The sequence below is a fragment of the Hoplias malabaricus genome, chromosome 16 (assembly GCF_029633855.1).
Source record: "Hoplias malabaricus isolate fHopMal1 chromosome 16, fHopMal1.hap1, whole genome shotgun sequence".
Taxonomy (NCBI): Eukaryota; Metazoa; Chordata; class Actinopteri; order Characiformes; family Erythrinidae; genus Hoplias; species Hoplias malabaricus.
In genome coordinates, this window is record NC_089815.1 from 14062612 (window position 1) to 14089018 (window position 26407).

The 26407-nt window shown below is 39.5% G+C and overlaps 1 protein-coding gene across 3 annotated transcripts in view; it reads left to right on the forward strand.

The window, feature by feature from the left end:
• The first annotated feature begins 6776 nt into the window (after positions 1–6776).
• kdm4b (lysine (K)-specific demethylase 4B) overlaps positions 6777–26407 on the forward strand; it is a 170214-nt gene continuing 150583 nt past the window's right edge. For all 3 annotated transcript variants that reach the window (XM_066647154.1, XM_066647155.1, XM_066647156.1), the window contains exons 1-4: positions 6777–6918; positions 10349–10685; positions 12066–12241; positions 15949–16063. In XM_066647154.1, the coding sequence (XP_066503251.1) occupies positions 10368–10685; positions 12066–12241; positions 15949–16063 (609 nt within the window). In that variant the 5' untranslated portion in view covers positions 6777–6918; positions 10349–10367. The remainder of the gene's footprint in view (positions 6919–10348; positions 10686–12065; positions 12242–15948; positions 16064–26407) is intronic.

The window sequence follows — 26407 nt, forward strand, 5'->3', positions numbered from 1 at the left end:
TATTTGTCAAGGTGTATTTGTGACAAAGCAACGCCAAGACCGTAGTCAGGTTGCATCAGTAGGAACGACCTTGGGCAGAACAGGGTCATAAAGAAACAAGGCAGGACTATTCAAAAGCTTGCGCTTTACCTTAGCAAAATTAGACTGCCTCTCCAGGCCAAGAGAACTCAGTGTCATTCCTCACACATGCACATAAAGGCTCAAAAACAGTGATAAAGTCAGGGATGAACTTATTGTTTCATGATACACGCCTAATGAATGCAGTTTAGAAGCATCAGATGGGGCTGGAGCATGACTTTAAGCTTTAATTCGGTACACTAACTGTCGACTTTGGACCTGTAGTACTGGAGATATACTGACGGTTATAACAATGAGTGACTGGACAGAAGTTGCGATAGAAGTCAGAAAGAGTGATAGAAGTCAGTCTCCAAACACAAGCAGCTACAAAAAACCCCACCAGAATTAGAAGTTCGATTTGTCGCTAGTCGTTTTTAACAAAGAAAATGCCGCTAAGAAGATTAAGAAAGTCTCCGGTTCAACTCAGAACAAAATGAAAATTTACACCAAAGGATCGCTGATTCGCTCATTTCGCTGTCAATCAAAAAGGCATTCACCCTCAGACAGATCATCCAATCATCATGCAGAAGCTGAGCGTCCGGGCCAGCCGAGGCCAGCCCACTGCCCCATAGACCCCCAGAGATGCTGAGCGTCTGATGGGCGGGACAAAGCCCAGCATTTATCCAATGACACGTATCGTTTCGCTGCACTTCGCTGCTTCACCGTCCACACTGTTTAAAGCAATGTGAAGCTGCGGGAATGACTGAGAGGAAAGCCTTTATCAGTGATGAGAAGCTGATTCTGAACAAAAGTTGAGCATGCTGTAGTGCATATTTATTCAATGACATGTACACACAACAGTATATATTTGATCACTAATTTTTTAGAATTTTCCCAACAGCGTCAGGCCGTGAATCTCATTTGTCAGTCCTCCTCTTCTCTGAGACCTAGCTCACACAACTACATATCTCTGCAGGCCGGAGGCCAGCAAGTGGGAGGGGCGTACGCAGCAAGTGGGCGGAAACCAGCCAGTGGGAGGGGCGTATGCAGCAAGTGGGCGATCTATGTTTTGTGGGAATGTAGGAAAAGCATCCTTTTTGATTTGAAAAAAATCTAACTAGGTACCCTCTACTAGTTATATAGTTTATAGTATATAGTAAAATATTAGGTTTCAGTGAAAACAAAATACATAACACTTCTGATATTTTAATTATATATTTTTGGTAATCTGATTTTGGAGTGAACTGCAAATTTATGAAATCCATTAGGTCTCTCGTGTATACAATCATTATTTTAATTTGATTACAGAATTATAGGACTGTATTATTTGTTTTGTACAACAGTATTGGATTATAATCAGTTTAAATGTATAAACCCTTAAGTAATATTATAGAAAATGGCCCACTATTCATATAAATATTTAAAGCAGCTCCTTTCCATTAATGGGCATGGGAGAAATTGTGCTAATTTGCAAATAATCATAATATTCAGCAAACCTACCATGACCACTCAGTCATAGTAGGTGTATATGACAATATAGTTAGTGCATGTAGCTACAAGTTAGGTGAACTTAATAAGATGGAAATTCACTGTAATGTAGTTATGGTATAATGAATTCCAAGATAGTGGTGTGGTGCAAACTTTCAGGAAATTTGGCTCAACTTAAAACTAAGAACATAAATAGACATTCAGAGACGTTTACTGTACTTCATCTAGTTCTTTATAGAAGTATGTCCTTGTTGTAGAGTATTATGTATTACTCTTTGTGTTCAGATGATCACATATGCTTTGATTTGGCATCAGAACCAGGTCCAGGAACACCCTACTTTAGTTGAATCAAGTTTGTTTGAACAGGTAGAATAGAATCAGAATTGGATAACACGGGCTTAGACTGTCAGAAATCCTCCCTTTCTTCTTACCTGGATTGTGTATGGGAATTTGCATAAGGACTATCATTCATTCATTGTCTGAAACTGCTTATCCAATTCAGGGGCGCGGTGGGTCCAGTCCGGAGCCTAACCGGAATCACTGGGTGCAAGGCAGGAACACACCAATCCCTCACAGGGTGACACACACACACACACACACACATTCACTCACACTGAGACCCCAATCCACCTACCAACTCCTCACAGACATTCACTGAGCTGTGCTGATGAACACATATTTACTGTCATGTCTCTTGTTAGGAAGTGAGTAGTAGCCTATATATAAGCAAACATTATCATTCTCAGTGGTCTCAGTTAAATGGTTATTCTCTTTTTATTGCAAGAATTTCATATATTAAGCCAACCACAAACAAGTCTGTAAATCACATAATGCTGAAAATGTACTCCATATAATGTACTCAATGTTTACAAAGTACAATATTGAAAACAAAACAGTTATTACATGGTCACCAGGCATACAGCTGTACTACAAAATACACAATAATCTAACACAGAATCCCAAAGAACTCACTGACATTCTCTTAAACTTCCAAACAATGCTCAAACAGAGCAATTTGAGCTGCATTAGTTATAGAAATTAGTTAGAAGAAATAACTAGAATACCTATTTGGTGCAAGGGCATTTTACGCAAAGCAGGACATCACAGTTAACCAGACAGCCTAGGTTTCTAAAAGTATCAAACAAGTCTAGTATATTAACAGTCTATAATCTGTGCCTTAAGAATTGAGGTGAGGGGCCCTAAAGTCCAGTTTCCATGCCCTAAAAATTCTGGGGTGAGGTGCATGGCGTAACCACAAACATTGCATTGACCCTGAGACCCTGCTCATTAACACAAGCTTTTAGAAACAGCTCCATATCAGCCTTGTTTTCAAAAAATGAAAAGTGTTCTTTAGCCTTTATGCCAACTACATATCTCGAAGCCAGCAACGCGCTTGAGTCGTGCTTAAAATGTTCTTACGCACTCACTTGGAGCTGCCTCCGGCCTGCAGAGATACTCTTCTCAGCTTATCGCTGAGTCTGGGAAATCACTGTTTCTGAAAGTCACATGATAAAGTTAACATGGCGGAATACACAGTGTACGAATTTCTGACTGTAGCAAGTGGAAATAGTTGTAAATAAACCCAATGTTTTTGCATTTTATATGATTCTGTAATATATTATGATGTACACAAAATTTAAGTCACATATATTCCTGGAATTATAGTATATGGTTTGTTAGTTAAATATTTGCCTAGCTAATATTGAGGTTAGTCTCTGAATCTCCACTAAATTTCATTGGGATATAAGTGATATGTTTATGTTCTAATATGAAGGAGTCGGTGACTAAAAATAAAGGCTAATTGTTGTGATCAATGTGTCTCAACATTTTCTCAATCATATTTTTAGGCATCCTTTTTAAGAATTTCGTTCTTATTGCATTTACTTTAATAAAATGCTAGTTTTTATTTTAATGACACCTTGTAAAAGCACATTTTCAAAATTATTCGTCAACTAAATTACACTGAAACATGAAGTATTTATTTGTATTCCAAAATTATTTAAATAATTAAATAATAATTTAAAAAACAATGCAAAACGTGAATAAACAAAAATTAATAAAACCACACAATCTGTTTTACAGTTTAAAACAAATTTAAATAGGAAAACAATGTAATAAAAGCAAATATTTAGTTTATTATAAAAACAAACTACAGAATAAATACAAGGAATATTCTGAACAAAGTAATCTTGCATTTAATGACAGCATTCTTGCTTTAATTATTTATAAAATAATAAATACACAAACAAAACAGAGACAAATGTAATAAAAGAAAGTAGTTTTAAATAAATAAATCCTACAGAATTTAAAACAAATCTGTACAGAGAAAATAAGTGACATGCAAGAACAGGTTTTTACTAATAAAACAAACTGCCACCATGCAAAAAAAACCCAGCAATACTATGTAACAGCAAAATGCAAACAGCAAAACAATATAATAAAAGCAAGCAGTTTTTTAAAATCCGACAAAAACTAGAGAATGATAAAAGCAATCAGTTTGAGTCATTCAAAGGCTACACATGAAAAAACATTTTCAGCTGTTGAATCCTTCCAGTTTTCTCAGCAGAAGGATGGTGATCTTAAATTGATATAAAATTATTGTTTAGACAGGATATTGCAATTTTAATAAACAAAATTTTTTTAATAAAAATTCTTACTTCTGGAGTCATGACTTCTACAATTAACGATGTACTCTTCAAACTTGCTTTGTTGCATTTTATCACCTCAAACGTCCTCTCTATAATGGCTTCAGTCTATGAGAAATGTAAAGTTTTATTTATACACTATTGGACATAAATATGAACAGACAGTAAAATGAAGCTTGTGACATTACAGTTTTTTTTTTAACTTATAATCAAGACTTGTGAGCTGAGCATCATTTAATTTAGCTTGTCTTTGAAAGAATGGTGAGCCATAAACAAATTATAAAAAATCAGATTATTATATTAGGACATTGATTCCCAATTCTGGAGGAGAGCCTGCACATTTTAATTATTTTTTGCTGTAACCCACCCACCAGTGGTCACCAGTCTAATCCAAAAAGGGCCAGTGTGGCTGCAGGTTTTTATGCCTATCAAGCAGGAGTTCAGCTGATTATATTTGTTTAATCAACTGGTTTCGGTCTTCAAAAAATTGATAAGGTTTGCTTCTGCTTTGCTTTAATGAAAACCTGTACCATCCGTTTGTGGATAAGACTGTTGACCCCTGAATAAGACAATTTGTTTGATCAGGTGTCAGTTGCATCAGAGCAGGACAACCCTGAATTGCAGAGTAGGGAGTACTCCTGGACAAGGAATGGAAACCACTGGTTTCAAACTGTTCAACACATCTAGCCTATTTATTTTCACAGGTGACAAGTGACATGCTTTATGATCATTGTATAACAAAATTTGACCTTTGTGTTTAACCCATCTGAGGCAGTGAACACACACACACCAAGAGTAGCGGGCAGCCATCCTTGGGGCCTGTGGAGCATTTTTGATGTGATTTGGGTTAGGTGCCTTGCTCTAGGACACTTCAGCCATGGATGGTCCTGCCAGTTGTGGGGATTGAACCAGCAACTTTCTAGTACCAAGGCCATGACTGCCTGAACATATCTTAAATGTGTTCACCTGTTCTTCATCAACATCTTCTACTTCTACTTCATGCCAAACAAAAATTTATAAGTCAAAAAATGTATTTAACATATATATGTGTGTATATATATATCTCAGAGGCGATTGCTCTAAGACTGCAAGGGAAGCTCAGCTTCCCCTAAAATGTCAAAAAAAATAAGTGATCAAATATATGCTGTTGTGTGTACATGTTATTGAATAAATATGCACTACAACGCCCTCAACTTTTGTTCAGAATCAACTTCTTATCACTGGTAAAGACGCGGCTTTCCTCTCAATCATTCCCTTCACGGTGCTTTAACCAGTGAGGATGCTGAGCGTCCACGGCGTTCAATTGCGAAGCAGCGAAGTGCAGCAAAACGAGACGAATGATTGGATAAATGCTGGGCTTTGTCCCGCCCATCGGACGCTCAGCGTCTCTGGGGGTCTATGGGGCAGTGGGCTGGCCAGGACGCTCAGCTTTTGCATGCTGATTGGATGATCTGTCTGAGGCTGAATCCCTTTTGATTGACAGCGAAATGAGCGAATCAGCGATCCTTTGGTGTAAAGCTCCGTGGGAGCATTACATTTTCATTCTGTTCTGAGTTGAATTTTCTTTGTTAAAAACGACTAGCGACAAATCGAGCTTCTCTTTCTGGTGGTTTTTTTGTAGCTGCTTGTGTTTGGAGACTGTCCAGCGGGTGCTGCTGAGCCCCTCCACCGTCACAAAGCACTCACAGGCGGACACACTTCACATGGGCCGTTTAAGCAGCCTAGCTCTGCTGGCCATTGAGAAGACACTAGTCAAGTCTCTGGAAAAGACGCCTTGTTAGTACGACAGGGTCACAGATAATTTTCTTGAAAAGGAACGGAGGGTAGAATTTACGTATAAATAAACCAACACATTTTATGATGTAGGCCGAAATTGAGCTTCCCCTCTTTGAAAGATCAGCATCCGCCACTGATATATATATATATATATATATATATATATATATATATATATATATCCTGACGTGACAAACAGCATCTAATGATTGTCGTACCTAGCTAACGCGAGTTCATTAATTCGGAAAAAAACGTTATCCCAGCGACCCAGTATCCTCGTTAATTAAACTAAGACATCACGGAACGTACCGTCAAAAAACTCCAGATCTGTCCGTCCAAAATTTTGTCGCATACAAACACGTTCCCACACAAACGGCGTTTGAATTCTGGGTCTATTGGCAAAACCACCCCATAACACTAGATGGCGATAATGGAAACAGCGCCACCTCTTCTCTGGCGCCTCAGATAGGTAACACAGGAAAGGTAGCCTCAGGCTTGAGATCTGCGCCCAGACCCTTCTTTATTCGATGTAATAAGACTGGTATTATATGTAAGGAAAATAATATACGTTACATACAAGAAAAATATTGTATTTTACATTCTTAAATGTAGAGGGAAATAATTATAGTCATTGTAATGACGTAAGTTTCTTATCTCCATCATGGACGTGCGCGCTCGTGCATACGTGTGACGAGTACGTGAAACAAAATACGCGAAATGTGATTAGCAGAGCGGGACGTTTATCTGTATTCTCAACGAATCAGAACCCCTCCTTCTAGTTTTACCCGTTCACTCAAACCAATCAGATGATGTGTTTCTCTGCAAAGGTGGGACATATTCCCCTTCAGCGTTCAGCAGTAAACGATCTTTTAAAAACATTTTGAGGAATAAAGAAAATAAAGGACACACCTAAGAGGACAGGGTATAGGAGTGGTGAAGTCTAAAGCAGGAGGTAATGGCGTTAAATGCATGTTGTGAAGTCGATAACAGATGTATTTGTGGTGCATTTTGTGGTGAAACTGGTCGTCGTCGGACATGTTGAGTTTTTTTGTGTTTATCAGGGAAGGCAGCAGGAACAGTGAATGTCAAAAAACAGCAAATATTCTGTCCAAAATCATTCATACGGCTTATTCTTGCATTTCTGTTTAGGGCTTTAGGCTTTTACACGATAGCGCTTTAACTCTTTGTGTCCAACTGAGGAATATTACGTTGCCCCGTGAACAAAGATGATGATTATGTTGGCTTCTTTTAGGAATTTGCCGTTCCACCTTAAAACGTACAGATATATCAGCTAAATGGTTGTGGAGCGTCATTTTAAGCAGGACCGGGAAAATGCCTGCAAGAAGCTAACTTCATCTTTGTTGCGTGAAAAGACATAAGATACTCATAAGATAATATACTAATACATTCTCCATATATAGCCTTTGTTTTACATACATACATACATATATGTGCATGTATGTGTGGACAAATTCGTTTTAATGTATTTTTTGTGTACAAATAACAATTGTACAAATTTATTCAAGATTCAAACAGTCACTTCTATTGAGATTTAGTGGTAATTGTGGTGTAATATGAAAAATGACAACTATAGTTATATTCAACAAAAAATAATCCTAAATATCAAGTAATTTGAAAATGGCAAATGAGAAAGACATTTTCACTGCATTTGTGAAATTTGGAAAATGGCAAAATACGAGTGAAAATGTGTAAAACATGTGCTTCACCATTTTAAAACATTCCAATGTAAGCATGTGAAATCGTTACAAGCAGAATTGGGCTTCACATCTTTTTCCCCAAACTTTGTCAGGGAGTTGTCAAGCAGTTCAGAAATAAATGTTCAGTGTAGGGTGGCACAGAAATTAGGTTTTACACAATCATAAGATTGTGAAATGATTGAGGAAATCCAGAGAAATAGTAAGTAAAAAAAGTAAAATTTATTTATAAAACACATTTGCATTTAAAAAACAATTCGCGTTGACCAATGTGCTGTACATAAAACGTCACCCTAAGCTGAGTCCATGTTGGTCAAAGCCAGACACTATTGTTAAATGAGTTTAACCTTCAATCCCTTAGGTTGCGTTCATACAGCAGGTAAAAGTAACCCAATTCTGATTTTGTAATGACATCAGATTTTTTATTCCTCTGTTTTGCTGTTCATACTGTCTGTATAATGTGACTTAAATCTGACGTCAGAAAAAATCTGACTGGCGCAAAAGGACGATGCTTCAGACTCTGACCAGAAGGAAAAGTCTGTCTGTTACCTCCAATGGGCTTTTTTTTGTTTTTGAATGGAATGGAACAGTGGTGTTTTACTGCAGTACTGTATCACAGCACAACTATTTCCTTTATTTGAAACGATTGTGAAAGCCAAGGTATGAATTAAGCATGTAAAAGAATATTCTAACATTAACAGATGTTGCCCAGTCTTTCACAAACATGCCTTCTCAAAAAAGGACACAAGCAACAATGAGTTTAATGGTTCCCTGATTCATAGATAAACAGCCTTCATACAGACATGAAACATATAAAATTGATAATGAACTAGAAATAGGTTACACGTGTTATGGTCAGATGAGTCCTTGTTTTTGGGAAAATGGGTGTTGAGTTCTCTGTTATTACTGAAAGATGCAAATTCTAAAATATGTCATGTTATAGGAGTGCATCAAGGCATGCACAAGGCATAAATGACTTGCATATGTGGGAAGGTACCGTTTGATATCAAGGTGTGTATTTGGATTTTAGATACAAATACGCTGCAACACTCTTCTACTTGGAAGTCCATGGTTATTTCAGTAAGACAATGTCAGGTCACATTCTGCATGTGCTTCAACAGCATGTGATTGACTGACCTGCAGGAAAAGTATTGTAATACATTCGGAAACTTGCCCTTGCCCTGACATATTTGAGTGTGTTCAGGCTAGGAATGCACAGTATCCACATTTTTCATACTGTCATAACCTCTCAAAATATTATCTTGTCAGGCAAAATGGATTTGACCATTCAATACGAAGATTCGACTGTTTGTTCAAGTTTATTTTTTCCAGACAGCGTAATCAGTAAATCAATTTGCATGAGATTCAGATGTGATTTCCACCATGTTATGAAAGTGAAATCTAACAGAGATATAGGAATATATTTTTGAACTTTCAGCCACGTCTGAGGTGATCTCACATGCCTTGATATCTTAACAAATTTCGCCTAAAAAAAAGTTTGTTCCCAAAAGCTAGACGTGCTAATATTCAGCACAAACCCAGCAACTGTAATGTGCGAGAAGTATGTATGTCATTTATCTGTTTTTGGTTTAAAGTCTAAACATGGACTTCCCAGATTTTGCCCAGGCATAATTTGCCCTCCAGAAATAACATGGCTCTGACATGAAAAACGTGTGGGCTAAGAAGTTAATATCAAGGTTGCGTTGTTGCTAAAGTTAATTTAGTTTTAAACACAAGCACACAAAAACAATGATTAAAAAAATGAAAAAAAGCTATTGTATCATAATCTGTATCAGAATCAGCAGTGCTGTGTCAGTCCATCACTAGTAATTTTAAAGTAAAAGCATTGCATAGTGTTCCTTTTAATGTTTCTGTTAAACAGCTCATTTTAAAGCCTGGTAGTATTTAAAAAATACATATATGAGAACTACACAGAATTGAAGGTTTCAATATTGCTCTTCATCAGGAAATAAAGTTAATACATAAGCCTATTACACTTAAAGAAATTATATGTCTTTAAGGGTTCCTTAGTAAAGAAAATTTTACCATATAATACTCTGAACACTCAAAGAACTTTTTGCATGATTAAAAGTTTTTTGCATCATGAAGGGGTTCTTCAGATTGGTGCAAAGAACCATTTTTCTTTACTAAAAATGCTTAAACCACCAATATTTTTAAGTGAGTTTCTATTTATTGTTTTTTTTTAATGAAATATTTAAATAAGATGTAATAACAACTAAAAAAAAAACTAAACTGCCAAAGTATCATAGATCTTGAAGACTGAAAAGCAAGAGGCCAAGTGAAAATCCAGAGCTTTTGCTCCTAATTCCTGGGCTGAAATAAACTGTGGCTCTTTCTAATTTATAGTAAGAGGCGCTTAAATGGGTTCAGAACAGGGCAGCTTAGACAGGGTGAGAAGCGTGCTATGTTCTTTGTTGATCCTAGTGGTATTTTGACCAAAGCATGTTACAAATGTTTTATTAAGACCCTATTATTGTTCAGATTATAGGTGAGTATATTGTTGTGTAGCCCTGGTAGTTGCCTGAGTCAGGAATTGAACCCCAGACTCCCATGTGTATAGCAGCTGTATTACTCACTACTAAGTGACTTTCAAACCCATGTTACTTATTTATTTATTTTTTTAACTTACTATTTTTCTGTCCTTAGCTTTAGCCTACCTGCAGCTATGTCAGTGGAAAACTTCATGGATGAGGCCATGCATTCAAATTCAGTTTCAAACCCAAACATGAGCCCAAAGCAGCCTGCAGAGCCAGAGAAGAGTCCGGTTCCTAATTCCATCCCAGAGCCTCCAGAGCTCAACCCAGTGCCAACTGAGGAACACACTGCAGAACCAGAACCTGCTCCAGCCCCAGCACCTCCACCAACCACAAACTCATCTTACAAAATTATGACCTTCAGGCCAACCATGGAAGAGTTCCAGGACTTTGCCAAATATATCACATATATGGAGGCTCAAGGAGCTCACATTACTGGCTTGGCAAAGGTATCTGCTTTTCCTAATGATTTATTTTGGTTTTAAAGGAGCAATGTGTCATATTTACATTTGGAAAGTAGCAAACAGCATATAGTGATGTAATCATTTTTTGTCCAATATATTCTCTAAAATGTGCTGCACATATGACAGTGTCAATTCAATTGCTTTGCTGTGCCTGTCCCAGTTTATGCTTCATATGGTCCCTCATATCAGGGCAACCTGCTTAATATAGGTTTAATACAGAATTTCAGAAGAGCCTGGCAATGAATAAACAAAAAAATAGCTTCCTATTGCTTTTCAACAACAGTATATTAATAATAAATTTGTAAATATAAGAAAATAAAGAGTCATTACTTCTAGTAAACGCTGCAGAATTTTGGGTAATGCCGGAATCAGACTACACTATATTTTTGTCTTTCACAACATTTACTATGTCATATAAATTTGTGCCGTGCCTTGTTTGACATTGACCGTTCTTCGTTTGGGTCAATGTGTGAGTTCAGAGTTCCCCGGCGAGGTGGGTCAAGAAACTGTCGATAATGGCTACAGAAGAGGTGTGTGCGCTGCTGGAGGTTTTGTGTTCCAAAATTAATAATAATAATAATAATAATAATAAGAAAACACGATTGTGTACCCGTTCCTGTTTGTTTTGAAGAGGAAAGAATAGACTGTCAAAAGAGAACCTGCAAAGAGATCTTGAGGTAATGCGTTAACATGTCTAGAGCATTTCCTCAGTTTCGTTTTTCCTCCTGACAGCTGTAGCAACAACCTCCATCTTTCTCTTCTCTGTGTTTACATAAGCAAGCCATAAAGCGCTCAGTCCTCCTTTTGGTCATCGTCAAGGAACATGCTGCAAGATATGTCAGACTAGGTGAAAATATCCCAAAAAATTTTAACCTGCTAGACTTTTCGCCTTGGGGCATCCCAGACGCCACATCGCTGATCTTTGATTATGTCACATTACACGACCTTACTCGTTACAAAAGTTTGGGTTCAAACACTGGAAATTTGTAGGATACGCCAAACTCTGGCAAATTTTGTGTAGCCTGATCCCGGCACAAAAGGAACAAAGGAAGGCAGTAGTTTTTCACACAGACTATTATATCATTAGGTATTATTCAATTACCTAAAAGTTTTAGTTTTGCTAAGGTGCTAAGCTTTATCACGTTGCTCATCCTATTTCCCAGTTTCTGCATAGTGTTTTTAAGGTCTTAAATCGTGGCATTTTCTATCAGACATCATGCCTGCCAGTAGTGCAAGTCATATTCCTTTAGTTTTAGGGCATAAACATCACAACAATACAAAAGTATTTGTTACAATTCACAAACTTAGGCCTTGATCACAGACTGAATTTCGTGAGATTTTCTTATTTTTCACTCTGATATCCAGGTTATTCCACCGAAAGAATGGAAGCCCAGGCGGTCTTATGAGACCATTGAGGATATGGTAATTCCAGCCCCCATCATGCAGGTGGTAACTGGCCAGTCGGGCCTTTTCACCCAGTACAACATCCAGAAGAAGTCAATGACTGTGGGAGAATACAGAAAACTGGCAAACAGCAAAAAGTAAGTTCTGGTTTCAAAGTCACATTTTTAAGACTTAATTGAGCTGCAATAGAGAAAGGTTAGTCAATAAATCTCTGTCTAGACTAATTTCTTTTTGGCTATAGTTTATTTTATAATTAGAATTATCTCATGCCATTCACGCATCATGCCTGTAGGTTTGCACTTTTGAGCCTGCATATAAGCATATGTGATATATTTATGAGGTAAACGCTTATGAATTTAACATGTTCCAGCTGGGTTTTATTTAGGAAATGTTTTGTAGCGTTTGGGCGCTGTTTGTAATTTAGTCAGCATTCGAGTTTGTTTATTATAAAAATAAAACCTGGACAAGACAAAACCAAAACTAGAATGTAAATATTGTAAAAACAATCATCTAATGAATAACACCATTTTAGCTTCTAATGTATCCTGGTAATGTAGTATTTAGTTTATTTTATAGTTTATAGCGTGAGTCAATAAATAAAAAAAGGATATGGAGAAAATGTCTCTGCAATAATTTAAATATTGTAAAAAAATATATAATAATAAATAAATAAAACGAATGACAAAATACCACCTTTGGATGAGTGTTTAGAAATGTGACATGTTTTAGTGTTTGGGCGCTGTTTATATTTTAGCCAGCTTGCACGCTTGTATTTAATCTCATCCAAAGCACAGACCACGCAGCATGTCACGCCTCACCCCCTCTAAAGCTCCTACTTAGCAAAACAATAGGCATTAACTTCACTGCAGGGTTGAGGGTTTTTTTTTCCAAAAAAGGAGTAATATGAAATCCATCTATTCAGGAAACATGCATTTGATACATTTTAGCAGTTGCAAAAGTTGGTAAGTGCAATAAATTCTGAGATTTTTTAAATCTAAAACGTTTAAAACCAATAAAACCTTTTTATGTTTTGATTTACTAGCTTGATTTTATTTTTAAAATTCAAAACATATTTTGAATGTAATGCCTTTTGCACACTTAAAATTTGGGACAGAGCCAATCATGAGTGAAAGATTAGCATATTCAAGTTACGTAATTTTAAAATGTAGTCAGATTAATGTAGTTTAATTTCTCTCATAAGAAATTTGACTTTTGGGACTTTGATCTTCAGAAATATAGCCTGGTCACTTTCAAGATCTCCCCTTTGTTTAAGAATTGTGTAAAACACTGTATTTAGTCTAAATGATCATATTTGATGATCATAAACGATCATCCTAATTAATCTTTCTCAGGGGCGGTACGGTGGCGCAGCAGGTAGTGTCGCAGTCACACAGCTCCAGTGGCCTGGAGGTTGTGGGTTCGATTCCCGCTCCGGGTGACTGTCTGTGAGGTGTGTTCTCCCCGTGTCCGTGTGGGTTTCCTCTGGGTGCTCCAGTTTCCTCCCACAGTCCTAAAACACACGTTGGTAGGTGGATTGGCGACTCAAAAAAAGTGTCAGTAGGTGTGAGTGAATGTGTGTGTGTCTGTGTTGCCCTGTGAAGGACTGGCGCTCCCTCCAGGGCATATTCCCGCCTTGCACCCAATGATTCCAGGTAGGCTCTGGAACCCCGCGACCCTGAACTGGATAAGCGGTTAAAGATAATGAATGTATGAATGATTGAATAATCTTTCTCAAATGTTATCAGTTTGTCCTAGATCATCTTGAAAAACCTACACTCATTGTGAGAACCTCATGTATAGGAAGAATAGGAAATGAATATGGTTTTTGTCATAATTCCAAAGGAATGAAGGTTTGTCTTTGGGTCTCTTTGTCTTGTCAGATGTCATAAATTATATGTGATGTCATCACTTCAGGGAGTTTCTAGTCTAAAAATACCTTTGAAGGAAAAAGACCTCCTATTATATTGGAAAACCAGGGACAGATACTCCTCCGTCAGGACCAATCAGGGGTTGGTCATTAGGCTCAGATTAAACCGCTGGTGCTCAAGCATATTAGTTTACTTAGAATTACACAGGAGAGAAATTGGGAAAAAGGGGTGTGGTAATGGATTGAATGAAAGAGAATTAGAGAACCACCCAAAGGTGAATCTATACTGAACAAAAATATAAACGCAACACTTTTTCCTGTTCACGAAAGGCCTTTTCTCTCAAATGTTGTTCACAAATTTGTCTAAATCTGTTATTGAACACTTCTCCTTTGCCAAGGTAATCCATCCACATTACAGGTGTGGCATATCAAGATGCTGATTAGACAGCATGAATATTGCACAGGTGTGCCTTAGGCTGGCCACAATAAACATATTTTATTTAATAAACCAGCTGTGTTGATAAAACAATACATGGTTATTTATTTTTGTGTGTACTATTTTTGTACTGAATTCTCACTTTCTGGTCCGATTCAATTTCATGCCAAGAACTCTTCAGTGGAGCAATTATAATAATTAATACTGCTACAGAAGCATTTTGCAGTAACCAGGAGAAATGGTAAAACATGAGGATATCATGCTTGATTATGAAAAGAGCACCCATCAAAAGCTCTGTTTTTGCAAGCAAAATGGGTCAAGTTCACCACCTTTTACCAAACTTGTTAGATAATTGTTAGAGAGTACAAATAAAACATTTCTCAATGCAGCATTGCAAATAATTTAGATCTTTAGCCACCTAGAGTATCTAATATTTTAAAATATTTTAAGGAATCCAGAGAACTCTGGGATGGTAAAGGTAGGAAACCCTTCTCTGTGTAGGGCAAAGCTGGAAACCCTTCTGAATGCACAACCTTTTAGGCCTCAGATATCATTGCATAAACAACTGTTATACTAATGTAATATCAGAATCTTAAAAAAAAGAAAGAAACATTTTAACCCTAAACTTAGTGTTAAATTTAACAACTTATCACTATTTGCAGCTGCATCTGTAAAGACTTCCCAGACAGCAGGCCCAAATCCAAAAGAAATAATTAAATAAATAACTAAAAAAAGGCAGTAAGCATATAACAGATTTTTGTATAATTCATAGAGATTGTAGTTACATAGTATTCAGAGTAAAACATTTAAACCAAAAGTGTAATAAATGTTTATAATTATTGCTAAATCATTTGTACAATGTAATTTGCATGGGTTCATCATAATATGCAGTGCATATCAAATTCAAATTTAACTTTGAACTTAATGGAATCTTTATTTTTCTAATATTTTAGGTGCACCTTTTCATTAAACCACCCATGTAAAACTCACACATATGGAATGCGAAGTGTACTTACAGAATTATCAAATCCAATTTATTTGTATAGCGCTTTTTACAACTGATGTTGTCACAAATCAGCTTCACAGAATTCTGGTAAGACAAAGTTTTGACATGAAATGTAAAGAATGTAAAAATGTAAAAGCCCCAGGGTGAGCATCCCAAGGGCGACAGTGGCAAAAACTCCCTCAGCTGAGAAAGAAGCCTTGAGAGGAACCAAGGCTCATAAGGGTTGACCTATCCCCCTCTGGTCAATCTACTGGTAATAATAGCTAGGAGTCCATGAAAACTTACAGAATCATATATAGTAATTTCTAAATAATAAGAGTTTACGGTGTTAGGCTTGTGCTCAGTGGTTTTATTTGAAGGGAATTATGTAGTTATGAGAAAAAAAAAAAATTGTTTCTTATGAAACTGGCTTGTAACTAACAACACTTAACAAGTTGCTTCCGTGGGCACAATTAAACTCTTTGTGTGTTTGTCTATTTAATGTGTGCCCACCTATGAAAAATGCTTCCTTCTTTTGTCTTTCATCTCTTTGCAGGTACTGTACTCCTCAGCATAAAGACTTTGATGACCTGGAGAGGAAGTACTGGAAGAATCTGACATTTGTGTCTCCCATATATGGAGCAGATATCAGTGGATCGCTCTATGATCCGGTTAGTCACAGCTGAAATTTTGTTAGTGGTTAGCTTTGTAGAAGGCTATTTAAAAATTATTTGAAAAATATAATTGCAGCAAAAAGATGAACCAAACATGGCAGTGTTTAAAAAGTTTACTACATTTCACATGTATGGTGTCTGCCAGATACACTTATTCAGAGCAGCTTACAATTTATCATGTTTCAAGTGTATGTGAAAAGAGCAATTAATACAGCCCAACTACACACGGGTGTAGTGTGGTATGGATACAGAACATCTAATTCATCCAGAATAGTATATATTCACTGTATGTAACATTATATTCTGTCTATATATTCTATATTTACATATCTTCCAACCAACCTAGGATATATCTTATCTTACCTCATTGCTCCAACTTGTTGATATAAAGTCAGAGATAGTAGCTAATTTGTTGCTGCACAGTTCGTGTTGGTTGCCTTTTAGTCCTCCAGTGGATACAGGATGCTGTTGACTAAATATTTTTGGTTAGTGGACTATTCAGTCCAGTAGTGACACTGAGGGGCTTAAAAATGTGAACGGTCCTGTTTTGTCTGATCCACTTGTATCAGTGTAACACACACTAACACCGCAGTGCTGAGAATGATCCACCACTCAAATCATACCTGCTCTGTGGGGGTCCAGTGGTTGTCCTGACCATTGAAGAACATAGAAAAAAGGGCACATAGATGAAAATATGTAAAATGCAAATAGAAGATATTGTAAAAATAGATTTGCTTTATTCAAACTGTCAAAATGCTCAAGAATTAAAAAAAAAAAAAATTATATATATATATAAAATAGCAGAGCTCTGCTCAGCATTAGTGTTTTATAGGATGCTCAGACAGAAATGTGTTGAAAAATGCTGAGATTTTATAATCATTCATTCATTAATTCATTCATTGTCTGTAACCACTTATCCAAATCATGGTGGGTTTGGAGCCTACCTGGAATTTTATCACTTTCTGACTGAAAGTCAGCTCCTCTGTCCATAACCCACACCAACAGACGGTTACTGCCTTTTTGGAGAGTTCATTGCAGCTTTTTCTTTTTTCGTTTATTTCACACAAAAACAGGCTTCTCCAAACATTACACCTAAATGGTTCAGAAACAGCAGTAGCCGTAGGCTGTTTCTGAACCATTTTGGGTGGAACGTAGCTGCAACTATGTGCTATTCTACTAATCTCCTGCTCCCGCTGCAGTGTGTAGAGACTGCGCAGACTTTGCTTTTCCATCCACGACCCAAAGACATTTTTACGTGTTTGTTGCGTCATTTAAGGTGGAATTGAAAATTAGAATATAGTTAGAATAAAGGTTGTAACAGCGTGTTGTGTTGCGTACTTTGTTCTCTTACATTTCTCATTGGTTGTTGAAAGGACATGTTCAGCCTTGACTTGGGAGAGATTTACCCTACATGACTGCGTCCAAGTTGGGACGAAATAAATCAAATATTTGATATGGTGTGACTGGTCTGCAACACAATTTCGAGGCAAAAATATTTAAAATTGGGGGTAAATGTCATATAGTGTAACTCCAGCTTAAGGCATGCCAAAGAACACTGACTTTATTCAAGCAACCACAAAGAAGCACAGGTCAGCAGCAGTCCTTAAAGTGCATTTCACAGTTATGATAAATATCTAGTAGTTAAGATAGATACAGTTGGCATCGGTACTAGGCCGATACCTTATACATGAAATATTGGTATCCTTAACAAAAGGCAGAATGTGGTAAGGGTGCATCCCGGTTTAAAAAGTAAAAATTCTACATAAATGCCCTGTTCCTTCCTGAAGTATATTTTATTCTGGTTTATTAAATGCAAGGTGCTTGCGTTTAATGACACGCCACCATAAACCCCCTGTAGTCTAAAGCCTTTCAGCCTGAAATTATCTGACATGCCTTGATATTTTAACAAATTTCACCTACCTAAAAAAGTTTGTTTCCAAAAAGCTACACATGCTAATATTCAGCACCAACCCAGCAACACTAATGTGAGAGAAGTATGTATGACATTCCCCTCTATTTTTGTTTAAATTAAGTCTAATCATGGACTTCCCACAAACCTCTTTTGTGCTGATTTATAGTGAAAAAACACATTGTGAAAATATATGAAGTTTTCTTTAGAGCTTTAAACTCTGTAAACATGGGTGTTATCTACACACTGGTGTTTACAGCTTTCTGATATTTAATTAATTTTTTCTTCTATGTTGCTTTGAATCTGATATGACATCTTGGAGCTCCACGCTCAGTGAGAAAACACAGCCATGTGCATTTGTTTTGTAGCGTATGTTGGTCATACGCCGATAAATATAAATATATTTTTATATTTATAGTTTGTGTTTATAGCGTTGACTTTATCCAAACTCTTATGATCTCTGATATTGACTTAATGATATTAATTAAAGTTTATAATTAGCTTAAGCAATTAAAACATTAATAATTAGTTTGAGAAAGGGTAATAATCAAGCTAAGTGAGTACTTCAGGATTTTCAGGAAAATTAATGAACAAACTGTATACACTGTAATTTCAAATAATGAAAGTTTTATTAATAAGAAGAAAGATATTTAATTAACATAGCATAACCTTGTAATCTCACGGCCTCACCGCAGGGGAAACCGATTTGACCTTAAAGGTGATCTAGGCACTTCTGGCTTGTGACTAAAGTTGCTAACTGAGGTTTAATTAATTTTAAATTATAAAGGGACTTAATCAGGCATCAGCTCCTGGAAAAATGTGAGAATTGAGCTAGCTTACTCGTTTGCCGTTTCACCGAGCCGTCGCATCCTGCTGTTTTAATCTGTGTTCTGGGGTTGTTTCTCATCATTCCCACGTTGTGAGAGACAGGCCCGCTTGCGAAGGAGATTCCCTTCCGGTTGAGTTAGAAGCTCTCGGCCTCAGGCGGAGCGGCGTCGATCGAGAGTTCCCCTTTTTGGAGAATTGCAGGCGTGGCTGGTTTCTAACCCGAGTGGAGTGGCTTCTTCAGAGTGTTAGCTCGTCTCGTTGCTCGGTTTCCAGGAGTAATGCCCTCAGAAGTCAGCTTATAACGTTAATATAACTGCTATTAACTAATCAAAGAGGTTGATATCTTATTCTGGCTACGAATAAGTTTCGCCTACTTTGATCACTCGTGAGATCACACTTCGATGGGCAATAAAACAAAACACAATTAAAAGAAAAGAATATATTCAAATCACTCGACATATTAGTAAGGCTTCATACTCTAGCTAATTCAAGACGTCTCTTGTGAGCTTTGATGAAGTCTTTAAGGTTGTTCTTTGTTTCTTTCGTCGGCGTGGAGAAGAGATAGGCGTCTCGCTTGGAGAGGTTGAGCTTGAAGAGATGTTCTGCTGATCTCTTTGATGTTTCGAAGTTAACTCTCTCCTGATTTTCTTGAACTGCTTTTCTTGAACTGAACTGTGTGTCCCAACTCAACTGTTTTTCAAAGCCAGCGCTGTCACGCCCTAATGGGAGGCGTCCTTTTCCGATTGGATGCGAGTTCGAGGCTCACGTGACTCTCACGAGAGAGAGAGAGAGGAGGGGGAGTTTGAATCAGCGATTCACAGAAACGAAATATAAATTTTGCGTATTGAAATTCCTTATACATGTTAGTAATATACAACAATGAGCGTACTGGATTATTAATATCAAACATTTACATAAGATTTCATCCTGGGTACGTTGTGTTTACGTCCCAGTTACAATGATACGTTAGAAGTATTAATCCTGGTGTTAATTCACTTTTCTAATCAGAGACAGAACTTCTTTTCATGGTTGACAACAGTAATACACATCGTTTCATTAGAAGGTGGGCGTTCATCGGAGGACACAGAAAGTGACATTAATACATATTGTTTATGCACATTAATCAGAATTTGATTTCATTTCCGTTATTTGTTTAGGCGACCCCGAGCGAGGCGTAGTTTCACCAGTGTCCATTTGGGGTCGCTGTTGGTCCATGCCGTTGGTTGTTGTGTAGATGAGTCAACGGGGGTTCAACCGAGGTCACTTTCGTTAACCATTTGCTGATTCTGTAAGCGATAATGACGAGACCCTGAGGCGCCCCTGTCGTAAAAGGGGGCAGTAAAACTCCCCACTCTGTTTGAAGTCTCTGTTTCTTAAAATCATCATGAAAACTTGTTATCTTTAGTTCCTGTGGGGAGGAAGGGTGTCGGGGGCCATGTGTCCTGGAAAGTGTCCTTGATGTTAGATTAGGTGTGTGTGTGGGGGCTGCAGGGTCTTTGCACCCCTGCGGTTTGTGACTTGGTCGCAGACGAAAGGTCCTCTTCAGAATGGAAAGGTTTTAATTCAAAACTTTTCATTTCTTCATTTTGATCTCGTTATCTCGTTATTTATATTCGGTCCATACTCCACTACATTCCCCCCTTTCTTTTCAGTTTTATGGTTCGGCAGGGAGCATGGAGCTGAAAAGAACTTTTGCTGTGGAGGAAGGTGAGATCAGCAAGCATATTCAAACACATTTCCAGAGCTGATGTTTTCCTATCAGTGTATGGGTGCATATGGAGTGTTGATGTCTGCATGCTGAAGGGATTCTAATTATTTAGGGGTAGGTCTTGTTCAAACGCAACCTCGAGAGCTGGTTCTTCGACATGGCCTTCGGCTTCATATCTAAAACTTGGGGGTTCACCTCTCTGGGCTCTTTTATGTCTAACGAATTTGACCATTTTATTAGACCAAGTTTCTAACCTGCTCTGGAGGGCTCGAGTGCGCTTGAAATAGAACCAAGCTATACCAAAGGTCAAAAGATATCCTAATCCTACCAGGGTAACTAGTAAGGTGTCCGGAGTGGACCATGCATAGGTGACAGGCTGAACTGGCCATAGGGGTTGAGACGACAGCTCTCTAAGAGTGTTATCTATGGGGGTTAGATCAATGACTTGGGTTCCCTCATATTCTAGGCGAGTTAGGGTTTTAGTATCTAGCTCGACAGTGTGTTTGGAGAAGAACTCTGAGATTTCTATGTCGCTCTCATATTGGTCAGGATTTAGGTGATACAGGGCCAGGTCTCCTACATGTAAGATTGCGTTTACGGGGACGTCTACCCAGAAGGTTTGGCTAGGAAGGAGTACCCTTTCTGAGGTGTCATGTTGATCATAGGTTAGTAGGGCCTCTCTAAAGGGGGTGTTAACCAACCAACGATTTCCAACAATCTCAGCTTGAGTACTGGTTACCAATCGTCAGGGTGTGACGACTACCGGGCATTGAGTATTACTCATCATAGGCTTAAGGCCACAGATCCCATTTGCGCTGTCACGAATGAAAGGTTTGCTAGGGCACAAGTAGTGAATGTCTTTAGTGAGTGTGCACATAAGCAAATCGGGTACCAGATATAAGTCAGGGTTATCGTCTTGGTATGCTACAAGAGATGTTGTCTTTACACGAACGTAGGCCGAATCTTGCCAGAAGCCAACGTTGACAACATCTTTCAAACGGTAGATGTTTTCAGGCGCCATTATGGGAAGGTTAATGATGAATGCTAATTCTCGGTCTTGAGGATTAACATAAATTGGGATGGCGCTACCTAAGGTATAGGCTAGGTGGGCCTGGAGGTCAGTAACTACTTCTCGAGTTGCTGTAGACAAAATCTCCTGTACTAAGGATAGAGGCACCAGGTAGGGAGGAATTCTCCCCATGGCTAGGCTATCCACAGAGGAGCTGATTTCTTGTAGCATATCAGACAATAACATATTCACAAGCTGGATGTGGGCAAGGTCAAGTTGCACTACTGAAAGCATAGAGTTGACCGTCTGGAGTGTTTTGTTCAAAGCGATACTGTGAGCGTTGAGCACTACGTGACGGTACCACGTAGGGTTTGCCCAATTGTTTGCAGGTGCTGCTGCTGTTTGTCTAATTGGGTTTTAATGTTTGGAATTTCAGCTTGCAATTCCCCTACTTGACGTTTAACAGTGGCTACATTGACGGCATTGACGGCGGACGTTCCGAGACTCAGTAGTGATCCCACAGTTGCAGCTGCCATTAGTAATCCGCCTATGAAGCGTTTAGGTCGTTTGTTAAAACCATTTAGTTCTGATTGCATTACGGTGAACATTTGTAGCTGGCGGAGCATATGAGTTACGTCGGCTTCAGCATGGCTGATAGCTTCCTCAGTCCATCTAACTCCATTCCGGCCAGTCTGCAGCGTGGTTATCGGTAGGTTTTTGCTACACGCTTCAGCGGGATTCAACCGTACAAATACTCTCTGGGTATGGAGGCGGCAATTAGTGATTAGCAGTCCTGGCTGGTCTTTCAGTATTATTCCTGAGTCAGGACCTGGTTCGATCACTTCAGGGAGCACGGCGGTTCCTAGGGAGCCGACGATCAGGAGAATGAGCAGCGGGGCCATCCTACCGGAAGAGATGCTCATGGTTAGACTTAGGGTATTTACGGCGAGTCGTTTAGACAAATTTTAAAAATTTTCACGATACCCCCCTTTTGATAAAAGTTTCCTAGGGTAAACACTCTACAATAATTGATGATGAGGGACTAGGGTCTTGCACCCTGAGTGTCCTCAGTCTGGTTAGAAGCTCGTTGCCTGCTAAAGAGTGAGAGAAAAATTGAAAAGGAATAGAAGAACTAAGGTGTGAGTAGAAGGTTGTAGTTGTTTGTTAACCAACACCCTTCCTGCCTTTGGTTCTGTCGTTTATGATCTAACTAAAGCGTTAGTATCCCCTACAAGTCCCATGGGGGTTGTGTGTGGTCGGATTTGGTTGCAGTGGACCCATTTGAGTTCAGTACTGCCCCGAGCTTTGTTTATTTTGATCCTGTAAACAACGGGGGACAGTTTGTCTGTTATCTTATAGGGACCGGACCATCGGGGTAGGATATAACAGATGTAGAGGCAGAGTCATTTGTCTCCCTGTCATCAACTCAAAGGGTGAGACCCCGACCGCATCGTGTGGGGTCGCCCGTATGGCCATCAGTACAAGGGGTAGTTTGACATCCCAGTCTTGTTGGTTTGCTGCTACGTACTTTTTCAGTATGCTAACAACAGTTCGGTTGGTTCGCTCTACCTGACCTGAGCTTTGGGGATGGTAGCTAATGTGAAGACTAGCTTTTACTCCTAAGAGTTGCCAGAGCTGCTGCATGACCTCAGCTGTGAAATGTGTCCCTCTGTCGGAGTCGACACGGTTGGGTAGGCCAAACCGTGAGAAGACATGGTTCATCAGTAAGTATGCAGTGGTTAGCGCTGTGTCATTCGGTGCGGGGAGGCATTCTACCCATTTAGTGAATGCACACGTGACTGTGAGGAAGTACTTGTTACCTCTTACTGTTCGAGTGAGTGGTCCAACCCAGTCTATCTGGAGGTTTGACCAAGGAAAGGATAATCCTTTCTTTTGCAAGGGGGCTCTATGAAGAGGATTTGAGGGTTGAAATTGGCAACATACCAGACAGCCTTTAATGTAGTCAGCCACATCTTTTACCATGTGGGGCCAATATGCCACCTGCCTGAGCGCATGGTGTGTTGCTTTGACCCCTTTGTGTCCCGCAGATGGGGAGTCATGGGCGTGCATCAGCATCACCCCCCTGTGGCACTGAGGAACCACGAACGTAGGTGAAGTGTGCGAGTCAGTGGCATGAACTAGCAAGCCTTTGACGACTTGGAGGGACGCTCTGGCGCTGTATAGGTCTTTAAGGCCTGGTATGGTGTCAAGATCTTGTGCTGTGATGGGATATGTAGATGGGTCAGAGACATGGCTAAGCATTTTAGAAATGGATGGGTCTCGAGCTTGGAGAGTAACTAAGTCAGCGTCCGAAAAAGCAGGGTTAATAGAGACAATGATAGGTTTAGCATTGTCAGGTGACGCCTTCGTTATAGTTCGAGACCGTGTGACAGCTAGGACTTCGATGTCGGGTGGGTTTGGATAAAGGGAGGGATCGAATGTCCACGATGTGCCTTCACAGGCCCCTTGTTTGGCTAAGCTGTCTGCTTGATCATTGAATTCTTTGTCATCTCCCGGGACTCGGGAGTGACCCTTCACTTTCTTCCAGTAGATCTGCAGGTCATGTGTGTCTACCAAGTGTTTGAAGTGTTTGGCTTTTTGTTTGACGTGGTGTAGTTGTTGGTTTTCCACAGTCTCAAGTGGCATGTTAAGCTTAGGCGCACGTAGTTGGAGTCTGTGCAGATCACCAACGTTTTTATGCTTTTCTGGACCGCAGACTGGATTGTGATGAGAATTCCTGCTATTTCAGCATATTGGGAGGACTGAGCACCCAATTTGAAACTTAGGGGTTCGTGAGGCCATCCGTTTATTCCGATAATACCCACCCCTGCCATCAGGGTGTGTTCTCGGCGGAACGAACAACCATCTACATGCGCAGTGACAAGGTCTTTGCATGTGTTAGGATCGAAATAGTGGTGGTTAGCCACGGTAGGTAAGAGGGTTTCTGGAGTTTGTGGCACTTGGGAAGGAATGTTTCCTTCGCATCGCCTGCAGGAAGCAAGGCCTGTGCCTAGGGGGCTCTTGTAGTTTTGTGCGTAATGCACCTCTAAGTCAAAGCTTTGGAGAGCCATTAGCCAGGATGCTACTCGAGCGTTAGTTACTACACCCTCTCGAATTTGTTGGCTGTTTAGGAAAGTGACTGGCTGATGATGAGTTTCAACAATCACCTTTTGACCATCTAGGTAGTTGGAGAAATGTTTGACTGCCCACACTGTTGCTAGTAGTGCTTTTTCGCAGTCACTGTATTTGTTTTCGGCAGCCAGCATAGATTTACTAGCATAGGCTATGACACGTTTGTCTCTGTCGTGTAATTGATACAGACCGGAGCTGAGACAGTGGTCCGAGAACCCTACTTCTAGGTAGAATTCTTTGCTACTGTCAGGATAGGCAAGGCATGGAGCCGTGCACAGTTTCGATTTCAGTGCCTGCATGGCGTGTTCCTGGGCTTCGCCCCAGGTGAACGGAGTATCCTTTTTCAGGAGGTCATAAAGTGGACGAGCTAGGTCCGCATAGTTTTCTATGAATTATCGTGAGTAGTTGCATACTCCTAAGAAACTGCGGAGTTCCTTAAGATTGGTGGGTGCTGCGAGGTTTGTTACCCCTTGCACTCGACTCACTTGTGGTTCCACACCATCAGTGCTTACGAGCAGACCGACGTAATTCACCTTTGTTCTGCACCACTGACATTTGGAGAGTGATATTTTCGCACCTGCTGTTGTAAGCTGGTCAAGAACATGATCAATCTCGTCAATGTGTGCCTGTAGGGAGTGGTTACGCATGAGTATGTTGTCCACATATATGAGGGTGCCTCGCTCGCGGGCATCAGGGCATGCTTTGTTTAAGAAAATGTTGAATTCCGCGGGTGAGTTGGCATATCCAAAGGGGCACCGAGTGAATGTGTACTGTCGGTTTGCAAAGGTGAAAGCGAGCTTGTGTCTTCGGCTAGTACCGGGATGGTCTAGAAGCCAGAGGCTACATCGATGGTGGAAAAGTATTTAGCGTTTCGGACCGAGGGAAGTTCTTGCTCCAATTGTGTCATCGGCCACCGAGACAAGGGAACCTGTTGATTTAGTTTCCGATAGTCGATGGTTAGGCACCATTTACCATTTGGTTTTATGACTGGCCATAATGGTGCCGAGTACGTGCTGTTGCAGGGTCGAATTATGCCCTTTTCCAGCAAGTCATCAATGATTTCTTGTACCGGTTCATAGGATGCCAACGGAATTTTGTATTGGCGGACAAACGTGGGTGGTGCTCCTGGACGAGTGGGAATGCGCACTGAATGAATATCAGTGGGACCACAGTCCGTTGAATCTTTGGCAAAAGATTTCTGATATTTAAGGAGCACTTCACAGAGTTTCTCACGTTCTTCTTTGCTTTGGAGGGCGTCAGCCTCCTTTAGAACTTGTTCGACTTGGATACGGAATTCGGAGTCAGATAGTTCTTTTGAAGTACGTGAATTTGAAATGTCTTCCCCCGCTTCGGGAAGAAGAGATGGTTCCCGGGAGGATTCCGGGGATGAATCTAAAGAAAGAACCATGACCGTCATTTGATTGGCGTCAGCGAGATCTATCCTGCAAATGGCATCTTTACTCGTGTCCAGAGCTGAGAAGAGAGCAACAGCTCGTGTCGGATGAGTGTAGAACACCTTTGATTCTGGATAATCAAGAAGCAGGGATTCAGGCATTGGTCCTATGATCGGGATTCGCAACTCGAAGTTATGGAATTTCGTACTGACTAACCAACCCAGAGAAGATGAGTGAGGGATCGTCAAGGGTTGAGTGGTTTCGTTACGTACGAACAGATAGGTGGATCTTGCTCGTGTTTCCACCAAAGGTGTGGCTTCGAGGGTGAGGCCTAGTTCGAAGAACTGAGGTGACGGTTGGA